The following is a 12,286-nucleotide window of genomic DNA, read 5'->3' on the forward strand; positions in this document are numbered from 1 at the left end:
GTGCCGCTGTCGTGGTTGTTGGCACTTTTGTTGTGGTTGTTGGTGCAGCTGTTGTGGTTGTTGGTGCAGCTGTCGTGGTTGTTGGTGCAGCTGTCGTGGTTGTTGGCACTTTTGTTGTGGTTGTTGGTGCAGCTGTTGTGGTTGTTTGTGCAACTGTTGTGGTTTTTGGCACTTGTGTTGTGGTTGTTGGTGCAAGTCTAGTTGTTGTTGATGCAGCTGTTGTGGTGGATGGTGATTGTGTCATGGTTATTGGTGCTTGTGTTGTGGTTGTTGTTGCAGCTGTAGTTATCGATGGTGTAGCTGTCGTGGTTGTTGGGACTTGTTTTATAGGTGTTTGTGCAGCTCTTGTGGTTGTGTGTGCAACTGTTGTGGTTGTTGGTGCTTGTGTTGTGATTGTTGGTGCTTGTGTTGTGGTAGTTGGTGCAGCTGTTGTGGTTGTTGGTGCTTGTGCTGTAGTTGGTGTTTGTGTTGTGGTTGTTGTTGCTTGAATTGTGGTTGTTGAGGGAGCTGTTGTGGTTGTCGGTGCAGCTGTTGTGGTTGTTGGTGCTTGTGTTGTGGTTGTTGGTGCAGCTGTTGTGGTTGTTGGTGCTTGTGTTGTGGTTGTTGGTGCAGCTGTTTTGGTTGTTGGTGCAGCTGTTGTGGTTGTCGGTGCAGCTGTTGTGGTTGTTGGTGCAGCTGTTGTGGTTGTCGGTGCAGCTGTTGTGGTTGTCGGTGCAGCTGTTGTGGTTGTTGGTGCAACTGCTATGGTTGTTGGTGCTTGTGTTGTGGTTGTTGATGCAACTGCTGTGGCTGTTGGCCCTTGTGTTGTGGTTGTTGGTGCAGCTGTCGTGGTAGTTTGTGCAGCTGTCGTGGTAGTTGGTGCATATGTCGTGGTTGTTGATGCTGCTGTCGTGGATGTTGGTGCAACTGTTGTGGTTGTTGGTGCAGCAGTTGGGGTTGTTAGTGCAACTGTCATGGTTGTTGGTGCAGCAGATGTGGATTTTGGTGCTTGTGTTGTTGGTGCAACTGTTGTGGTTGTTGGTGCTTGTGTTGTGGTTGTTGATGCAACTGCTGTGGTTGTTGGCCCTTGTGTTGTGGTTGTTGGTGCAGCTGTCATTGTAGTTTGTGCAGCTGTCGTGGTAGTTGGTGCAGCTGTCGTGGTTGTTGATGCTGCTGTCGTGGATGTTGATGCAACTGTTGTGGTTGTTGGTGCAACTGTCATGGTTGTTGGTGCAGCAGATGTGGATTTTGGTGCTTGTGTTGTTGGTGCAACTGTCGTGGTTGTTGGTGCTTGTGTTGTGGTTGTTGCTGCTTGAATTGTGGTTGTTGGTGCAGCTGTTGTGGTTGTTGTTGCTTGAATTGTGGTTGTTGGTGCAGCAGTTGTGGATATTCGCATTTGTGTTGTGGTTGTTGGTGCTTGTGTTGTGGTTGTTGGGGCATGTGTTTTGGTTGTTGGGGCTTGTGTTGTAGTTGTTGGTGCAACTGTTGTGGTTGCTGGTGCAGCTGTCGTGGATGTTTGTGCAGCTGTAGTTGTTGGTGTAGCTGTCGTGGTTGTTGGTGCTTGTGTTGTGGTTATTGGTGCAGCTGTAGTTGTTGTTGGTGTAGCTGTCGTGGTTCTTGGGGCTTGTATCGTAGTTGTTGGTGCAGCTGTTGTGGTTGTTGGTGCAGCTGTCATGATTGTTGGTGCTTGTGTTGTTGTTGTTGTTGTTGGTGCTTGTGTTGTGGTGTTTGGTGCAGCTGTAGTTGTTGTTGGTGTAGCTGTCGTGGTTGTTGGAGATTGTGTTGTGGTTGTTGGTGCAGCTGTTGTGGTTGTTGGTGCTACTGTCGTGGAGTTTGGTGTAGCTGTCGTGGTTGTTGGAGATTGTGTTGTGGTTGTTGGTGCAGCTGTTGTGGTTGTTGGTGCAACTGTCGTGATTGTTGGTGCAAGTGTTGTGGTTGTTGGGGCAGCTGTAGTTGTTGTTGGTGTAGCTGTCGTTGTTGTTGGTGCTTGTGTTATTGTTGTTGGTTTCTGTGTTGTTGTGGTTGATGATGCTTGTGTTGTGGTAGTGGGTGCTTGTGTTGTGGTTGTTGTTGCAGCTGTAGTGGTTGTTGTTGCAGCTGTAGTGGTTGTTGGTGCAGTTGTCATGGTTGTTGGGGCTTGTGTTTTGGTTGTTAGTGCTTGTGTTGTGGTTGTTGGTGCAGCTGTTGTGGTTGTTGGTGCAGCTGTTATGGTTTTCGGGGTTTCTGTTGTGGTTTTGGGGGCTTGTGTTGTGGTTGTTGGTACAGCTGTTGTGGTTGTTGAGGTTTCTGTTGTGGTTGTTAGTGCAGCTTTTGTCGTTGTTGGTAAAACTGATGTGGTTGTTGGTGCTTGTGTTGTGGTTGTTGGTGATTGTGTTGTGGTAGTTGTTGCTTGTGTTGTGGTTGTTGGTGCTGCTGTCATGGTTGTTGGTGCAACTGTTGTGTTTATTGGTGCAGCTGTAGTTGACACTGTGATTGAAGTGTAAATGAATTAATATTACTATCCTGTTAATCTTATTGATGTATCTGATTTGCAGCATAGGACAGATATCCTGAGTTAGACTCATAATTGATTATATACAGTGCACAGCATAAATGAGAACAACCATTTTGAAAATTAAGATTTTTCTTCATTTGTTAGTAAATATTTGACCAATTTGCTATATTTTTACACCCCAGTTTTATTAAACATGTATGTTTCTTAACATAAGAGTGAAAGTGACTTTTAAAAATATCACATTTAAATCAAATGAGGTTATGCAAAAATGAGTACACCCTACAAAAATTATTTTAAAAAAGCAATCTAATATTTTGTATGGCCTCCATTCTTTTTTTAAAAACAGCACTTATTCTTCTAGACATTGAATAAAGAAGTTGACAACATACAGTTACATCTTTAATCCTCCATTCTTGAACAATGACCTTGAAAATGATGTTCTGCTTGTCTTTTTAGAACTCCCCATAGCTCAACCTGGGGTTGAGGTCTGAATCATTTTTACCCTGTGCTTCTTCTAAAATGAATTAGTGACCTTAGATATGTGTTTTGGGTCACAATCATGTTAAAAGATTGCCTGGTGACCAACGACACAGAGTGATGGTAATAACATCTCTCTAAGTATTTCACAGTACATCTGTGTATTCATGATGCCGTCTATAAAATTCAACTCTCCGACACCTGCAGCACTCATGCAAGCCCACAAAAGAGCACTGCCACCACCATGCTTTACTTTTGGTACCATGCATTTTTCATTGTACTCTTCACCTTTGCCACACCACCATACAGTTTGGAACAACTCAGAGCCATAAAGATTAATCTTTGTCTCATTACTCCAAAGTATAGAGAGTTAGAGACCCAATAGTCTTTACTTTTCTCAATATGAGCTCTAGCAAAAGGCTTTTTGTGCATTGGCTTTACCAGTGCCTTCCTCTATGAATGACTGCCATGCATGCCTCTTCTTTGCACTGTACGTCCGTCGTGTGTTGTCACAGGAAACCCCCCAGATTGACGTTCTAATGCTTAGCCAACTGTGCTGAACTTACATGATGATTTTTTTCAACATCTCTCATCACAGAACACTCTTGACGTGGTGTTAACTTCAGTAAACGTCCTGGAGATCACAGAGAGCTTCTCACAAGTCCATCCTTTTTTAATTTTTGGATTCCTTTCGTGACAGTATTCAAACTTATTAGCAACGCTTAACTAATTATCTTGAAACCTTTACCATTTTGTGCAAAGAAATTATTTTATATCTCATGTCTTGAGACATTTCTTTACCATGTGGTGCTCTTCTGTCACCATTACATGAGAGTGGATTTTCTCTCTTAAATACCACCTCAATTGCCAGTTATCCTGTGGCCACCAATTATATTCATCATTTCCTAGTGAATTCCTGTTAATTACACATATTCATCAGGGTGTACTCATTTTTGCATTACCCCATTTGATTAAAATTAGTTATTTTTTGTGTCCTAAAGATGGTCAGTGACTTTTACTCTTTTGTTAATAAAAATAAATTTTAAATAAAACTGTTTTGTAAAATAGAAAGCAAATTGGTCTCATATTTCCAAACAAATGGAGAAAAATCTTAATTTTCAAAGGGGTGTACTCATTAATGCTGTGCACTGCAGGTTTTGTTTGCTTTAATTTACTCTTAGTAAAAACCTCTTTATGTCATGCAAAATTAGTGGTTTTTAAACAGCAGACTGCATAGTGAATTTAATAATTAATTTGTCTGTTTAACATATAGGGCCCTTTTTTAACGATCTGAAACGCAAGTCCGAAACGCAAAGCGCAAGTGAGTTATTTGGCGGATCTTTGGCGCTGTTGCTATTTTCCCGGCGGGAGAAATAACTCTTGCATCAGGCGCAAATCAATAAGGGGTTTGTCTGAAGTAGGTTCATTATTCATAGGTGTAGTTTGGGCGTAACGTCAAGTAAACCAATCAGAACGCTATCCAACATTCCCTTTAAACGCAAGGGCGCAAGTTCCATGGCAGGTTGCTATTATTATGACGGATTTACCAGGCGCACGCCAAGGGGTTCACAGCCGAGGAGACCGACGTTCTTGTAAGAGCAGTCAAAGACAGAGAAGTTGTTTTGTATGGGGATAGGAGAAACCCGCCCAAATCAGCGTAGGTTAAACAGGCGTGAGAGGAAATAGCCACAATTGTCTCATCAGCTGGCATCCCCATCGTTGCGCCAAGCGCTACAATGATTTCAGGAAACGGGGAATCCAAAGCTTGCCAGCATAAATCGGGCACGCCGTGTAACGAGAGGGATCTGCCTCTACGCAGCACCTGACGCCAGCAGAGGACATCGCTGCGTCCACCCTCACCACTGAAAGGGTTTGGGGGCTTTGAAATCGGACCCAAGAAACGCAACCAAGGTCCAACCCAAAAGTACTCTTACAAATCAAGTTCATATACATTAAGATTTCTTATAAAAACATTTTAATTATTATTTACATAAAATAAACGTAATACAGCCACACAACAAACTTATGAAAATATTTTAATCGTTATTTGCATGAGAATTTTTTAATGCAGCCACACAATAATTCAAAACTATTTTTGAAACTGCAAAATAGCATCAGGGATGGTTTGCGCCGCAACACGCCTCCTTTTGTGCGCTGAACCGCCCAGGGAGCGCAAGTTCATTCCCTAGTTTGCCAACGTGCGTCTGTGGAGGGAAAAACCCGCTGTGCGCCGGTGCAAAATACGAATAATACATGCGTCACTGACAAAGTTAATTGCGCTGGGTGCAAGTTAGGGCCCATAGTTTTAAGACTGATAAACAATCCGTTAAAGTAAACCAGTCTAATAGGCGTATTTATTTTTATATTTGGCATATGGAAATGTTTATATTGTTTTTTTGTTGTTTAAACTGTTTTGTGACCTCTGTGGTGTAATAATCCTTGCTTGGCAGCAATAATGATTTTTTTTTGTCTCTGACTTCACAGCATGGTTAAAATATCTGAAGTGTTTTAATCATATAAATCACATACTTTATACTAATGACCAAGTTTACAGGAGGAAGATCTTTGATAAACTATGTGCTTCATTCTGCTGCATTATGATGAAGCTGTTGTCAGATTTTTAAATGTTTAATGACTGCTTGAATATGTGATGTGTCAATATTTCAACTATTGCTCATTTCTAGCTCACCACCTGGTAAGATTACTCAAGTTTGAAAACATGTTCCTCATAGTATTTGTCTGTTCTAGCACGTTAAAACTGCAAAAAATTTCCTTTTTTAGGACTTTTGTCTAGATTTTAGTACAAATATGTAAAAATCCTAAAATTATTTTTAGACAAAAATATACAAGTTATGTATATATATAAATATATACATACACACACATACCCACACACACACACACATATATATATATATATATATATATATGATATTATGTATCATATTTGTGCATAAAATAAGCAATAAATAAATAAATAAAAATGCCAATGGGGTGAGAAAAAAATCTTGGAATAAATTAACTTTTTCTTAAACACTTGTGAAGAGAGATACCCAAATTGAATATGTATATGATCTCTGAACATGAAGCAAGCAATAAATAAATAAATAAAAATGCCAATGGGGTGAGAAAAAAATCTTGAAATAAATTAACTTTTTCTTAAACACTTGTGAAGAGAGATACCCAAATTGAATATGTATATGATCTCTGAACATGAAGCAAGCCAATTTCATCATTATGGACTTCATTGTCATGGAAATGTACATTAAATAGGATTGATGCATTTAATAAGCAGTTTTTTTTAATTTACTTGAGTGTGAAGGACTTGAGTCGACTATGACATGTCTCTCATTTCACAATATGGTAAAAAAATTGGGGTGTGCAGCGGAGTCAGTATTTGTATCTGTATTTGTATCTGTAACAATCCCAAAATTATTTGTATCTGTATTTGTATTCGGATAGAACCGGAAGTGGGCGGGTCTTAAACCAGAAGTTTGTCATATTACAAGAAATGGCATTTAAAATGAATTTTTGCTTTTATTATAATTATAACTTAAATAACTGTAAATATTTATTAAAATAATATTTAAAAAATTTAATCAAAAAGACAAATAACTTGATTCTCATTACTAATACGCATGGGAAACAAACTTCTCATTTTCAAACCCTTATACAGATTATGCCTATGTGCGTTGAACTTGAGAGCGCGTTGACTGTACATCACCTTTAAGCGTTTATTGTGTCTTTCTGCACAGTAATGTGACCCATTCTGTCTAAATGAGTGGGAGGTTTTCAGAAAATAAGTAGCCTACATTAATCCCTCGTCTAGCCATTCAAATACTATAATTAAACAGCTAAAATGATCCTTATTTGTACTTTTTCTGAGAGTGAAATTATTAACCTTATATACTAAGATGCGTTTCATGTCTGACATCTTGGTTTCCGTTTAATAACATGCAGGAATTTGAAAATAAAATGCAGGACTTGCTTGATGTTTAAAGAGTTATTAAGAGAGATAAAGTTCGGGACTGATTTATGTTAAAAAGTTATTAAGATCAACACGACTCGCGCTGACTGACAGATCCGAAATGCAACGCACAGATCGACACGCAAGTACGTACACTGATGGAATAGTTAAAAAAACATCTGTTTTGAAAAGAATTTACGAAAGGATAATAAGCATTACAACAAACTTGCTGAGCTCATTATTATCTATACAGCGTTTGCGCGAACAGAACAAATTGTTAAAAAAAAACATTCTCATTAATCGTCATCTAAATTAACAAATAATCAGATATTCGTTTTTAAATTGCAAATAACAGTATGCTCTATTATTTAAAAATCAGTTTTGACTTAGTTCAAACAAGCAACATGATTTTAAACAATAAGGTAATTAAAAAGATTTAATTCCAATGATTTAGTTATTATTTACTTTCTTTATTTGTATTTTAATTGCAATTCATGTCATAGTTATCTTCAGTTTAAATTTTGCTTTTAAAATGTTACATTTTCATATTTTTATCTATTTACTTATTTATTTTATATTCACATAGCATGCTTCAACTTGAAGTAATTAAAAGATCTTCTGTGAACGAAGTCACACGGAGTTATTAACGAATATTTTATTATCAGAGTGCAGCATTTTATCAAGGTTTTCTGGTCTTGTGTAAAAAAAAAAAAATCTAAAAGTGTCATTTTTTACAGTTGGGTTAAAAGAAGTTTGATATTAGCAGCGTTTTTAAGATTGTAAACTAATTCCAAAACAGCTTGCGTTTCTAAATAAGGGACACAAAGGAAATGTCATTCATGTCATTTTATAGATTGCACTCATTCACTTCACACACATATTATGTGTGCTTTAAGGAGTTGTTAACATAGCGCTGTTCCAGTAAATACGTGATTATGTCAGGCCTAATATTTTTTTTTTCTGTTATTCGGATGAATTCGTTATTCGTTTTGAAGCTATTATCCGTGCCCTTCCGAATAAAGTATTCGGCTTCGGGGCCGGGCACATCAAAAAATAAAAAATGGTCTTTATGCAGTGATATCAAAGCACAGTTCAAACAGCATACATACAGTATAGTGAAACTAATTTTTGGTTTATGTCCTCAATTATGTTTCCGAATCTTTTTTACTCTGCAGCTTTTTCAAAGATATCTAATTTTTCTACTGTTCTTCATTACGTACGAGAAATAACTTTCAATGGACATTTTGAGAGTGCTCATGTTTATTCTCAAATTATTCTAGTTAACCCGCAGGGGTCCAAAAAGGTGGCGCTGCGTTTTGACGTGTTTTCTCCTTATCATAGCAGAATCAACTTAAAATACTCCATCATTAATAATCATACACTTACGTGTTTGACATCATTTGAAACTCTGAAGGGTCTTTTATAATTTGTGTACATTCACAATAACAATAGATCTTTGTGTTTTTGTCAAATAAAGAAAATAAACAGGGTGCACATTTAGACATTTCTGTCTCCGTCAGCTGTCTCTCAAATCACGTTACAAAAATCAGTTGAAACTCCGCGAATACTCGTCACACAAACATGATACACATATCCAAAGAAAGTCTGAAATGTCTGCTTTTAAACAAACTAATTATAATCGAAAACAAATATTGTTTATATATGATTATAAACCTTATACACACACGTGAGGAATATCTTCATTTATGTCTGGACATTGAGGAAGAGAAGCGTTTTTCTTAACGTTACCTAAGAAGAAGAACAATGGAGGACGCACTGGAGGAGGATATATACTTGAAGTAAGTAACAGTTAATTTATCCTCATTTATATTTGCTATCATGTAATATGCTTATGGCTTGTGCAGTTCAGCCTACATAAGCGACCTCAGCAGACTGCACTTTTCGTATTGAAAAACTTTTGCATTGTTAACAAACGATGGCGGATAACTGTTACATGCTGTACAGTGTTAAACACAGTTATTCACTTTCGTATCCTTCATGGCAACTTTCAGAAATGCTGCACTGCTGGATCTTTTAAGTGTGTGCTGTAATATGATTCCATATATTGTTTACATGCTTATTTACAAACGAGTACGTGTGACTTCCCGTAATGGCGGATATCTGTTACATGTTGTACAGTGTTAGACACAGTTATTCACTTTCGCTTTCAATCAATCCTTCTCGCATACGGCCACTCTAAACAAAAAGTGTCTTACAATTTCTAAATCAATATATTGTTTTATGTGAATGAGTAGGCAGAATGATTTTCACATCATTTGGTAACACTTTACAATAACAGTACATGAATAATCATGTACTAATACATAAATTAATAATTACTTTAATATGAAGTAATGATAAGTTAAGCCATGTACTAATCAATAACTAACCATAACTATGTCATGAGTCATATGAATTCATGCATGAATTACAGCCACCTTAACTACACATTAATACATGTTTGTTAGTTAATGCATTAATTAACACTTTGGGTAACCGAAATCAAACATGCTCTAGAACAGTGGTTCCCAACGGTTTGCAGGATCTGATGCTTTGTTTGAGGTCAAATAAAGATGCATAAAATGTTCCACTTATAATTTTAGTGCTCACAATACCAAGATAGCAGGTAGTTAAAGTATTTTATTATGTAAGATAATTGTTCTCTATTTTTGTGTGCTTGTCAATGTAGATTGCAAAATCAAAAGGAAGGTGGATGTAAACGTTACGGCCTACAACAGGCTGTCCGCTCGTTACACTTGTGGTCTGCTGCTTTTGGCGCTGTCAAAATATTTCAGTTAAAATCATTCTGACTATTCCTCAGAAATGAAAAACATGTTAACCAAAGTCACAATGCCAAATGTATAGTGTTCATATAAAGACCATCAAACCGTCAATCATACCAGTTTATTTGTGAAAGCTATTAAAATGTTATCTTGTTGTTATTTTAATTATTGTTTAATACATTTTTCGCATTGTATCAGGATCAGCGTTCAGCCAGGGGCGGATCTACGGGTGGATTGACAGCTTGCCCACCCAATCAGATTCATGGAAATACATTGTTTTTTCATTCAAACCGTAATTCTTCAACCATTTGAACTATCAAAAAATTAGAATTGCTCCTAAAGAAAACAAATTGCGCTTTTTGGCAATATATGGTTTATTACGGTAATGTCTTGCTTTCCGTCCACCAATGGCTGCTGTCATCTAGAGCGGAAGAGGCGGGTTTGAAGAGAGCGCGGTAGGTTAGATTGCACTGAGTAGCAGATTCGTGTGTGAACGTGTGGATCACTGCGGTAAAGAAAAGACTTCTAAATAAAAACGGTGTACACCAGCAACACTAAAGTTAACTCGCTCTTGGTGGCTCGGGACTCGACGGCCCGACTGGACTGTTTAAGTTGATTTTCAATAAAGCAGTGTTGATATTTTTTGCTTCTGGGTCCTCTGTTTCAGAACCAGTGCTTAGGTAAGCCACGGGCGTTTAGCTAAGTAAATGCTCAATGCTTAAATAGTTAATCGTTAATCGTTGTAATATGCTTATGACTTGCGAATGTTATGCTTATTTAATTGAAATAAACCAAGCTTAATGACGTATGCAGCCTGCATATCCGACCTCCGGAGGATGCAGCCTTCTGTTTGAGAGACGGCCGATTGTAATACAGTTAGATTGAATAACGTAATTCCATCTAAAATGTACAAAACTGACGGAAAAAACACAGTCATTTTATCTTCCCAATTAACGCAAGTTAAAAAAGTATGTGAATTTTTCTGGCCCGCAGATGTATAGATGCCCACCTATCAAAAACACTTTATGCCTCCGCCACTGGGTAACTTATATTTTTATTTGTTAATGTATGATAAGGTCATGACTTTACTAAGAGGGCACATCATTACTAACTCATCGTTAACTACTCATAAACTAACATAAATTCATGATTTGTTATGGTATGATTAGGTCATGACTTTACTTGAGGGGGCACATCATTACTAACTCATCGTTAACTACTCATAAACTAACATAAATTCATGATTTGTTAATGTATGATTAGGTCATGACTTTACTTGAGGGGGCACATCATTACTAACTCATCGTTAACTACTCATAAACTAACAAAAATTCATGATTTGTTAATGTATGATTAGGTCATGACTTTACTTGAAGGGGCACATCATTATTAACTCATCGTTAACTACTCATAAACTAACATAAATTAATGACTTGTTAATGTATTATTGTGTAGGCCCTACACAATGACTTTGCTTGGAGGGGTACACTGTTAAAAAGTTATCAATTACACATTCTATACAAATTCAGCTCATCAAAATCCAAATTTTTGGTGGTTTTAAAGGAGAGGAGCAAATGTGAAAATTAGTCAGACATTTGGAAGGGGTAATAATGGCTTAAAAGAAGAACAAAACAAATACTGTATGTGCATTTTGATATTAAGACGAGCCAGTTCACACAATAACCATCGTCTGTAGGCTAACACTGATTTAAATTTAGAAAGAATAGCGTCCGTCACTCTTAATAGCAGCAGTGGAACTAATTTTAATTATTAATCCATAATTGCACATTTAATGATTAAGGTTAACTGTAAATGTTGCAAGAAATCCAGTGCCATTCAATGTTTTTAGCTCAGCTGCAGGAGCAAATATATAAACAGTTTTGCATTACAAACCTAAACATTTTGCATTAACAAAAGTAATTTTCGTTCTTCTAGAGAGCTTGTTTGATATGGAGTACGCAAAGTGTTAATTAATGCATTAACTAACAAACATGTATTAATGTGTAGTTAAGGTGGGTGTAATTCATGCATGAATTCATATGACTCATGACATAGTTACGGTTAGTTATTGATTAGTAAATAGCTTAACTCATCATTTGTTCATATTAAACTGATTATTAATTTATGTATTAGTACATGATTATTCATGTACTGTTATTGTAAAGTGTTACCCTCAAAAATACAAACATGTACATACATGTAGCTCATATAATATTTTAGCCCAATTTGTGCTGAACTCAGTGTTATGAGACACTTGCCATTAATATGTTTTAAAGCAACTGAAAAAATACCAAATGTAAGAGCATTTCACAACCTCTGACAGTGTCCCAAAAGGGTCGGACCCCAGAGGGTTAAACTGTTTGGCATTAGTATGCTGCCAAATCTCACAGAGTTAGTGTGAGGCTCAAACAATTGAGTTTGTTCTCATGCCTCAAACATCTAGTTTTTCATGCAAGGCCTTGACTGATCTCATCTGTTCTGCCTCAGTCATCAGTTAACTTTTTATAGGACGGTTTACAAGAGCTAAGGGCAAGCTCCAGTGTGACGAGTCCGGTTAATGGAGTAAGAGCACCACCCTTCATTCGT

The 12,286-nt window shown here is 37.2% G+C and overlaps 1 protein-coding gene across 1 annotated transcript in view; it reads right to left on the reverse strand.

Annotated features, from left to right (window-relative positions):
- LOC141281573 (uncharacterized) overlaps window positions 1-12,286 on the reverse strand; it is a 34,920-nt gene that overhangs the window by 16,455 nt on the left and 6,179 nt on the right. Inside the window, exon 2 of the mRNA XM_073813448.1 lies at window positions 1,355-1,987. Within this exon, the coding sequence (XP_073669549.1) occupies window positions 1,355-1,987 (633 nt within the window). The remainder of the gene's footprint in view (window positions 1-1,354; window positions 1,988-12,286) is intronic.

This window comes from Paramisgurnus dabryanus, chromosome 2, assembly GCF_030506205.2.
Source record: "Paramisgurnus dabryanus chromosome 2, PD_genome_1.1, whole genome shotgun sequence".
NCBI lineage: Eukaryota > Metazoa > Chordata > Actinopteri > Cypriniformes > Cobitidae > Paramisgurnus > Paramisgurnus dabryanus.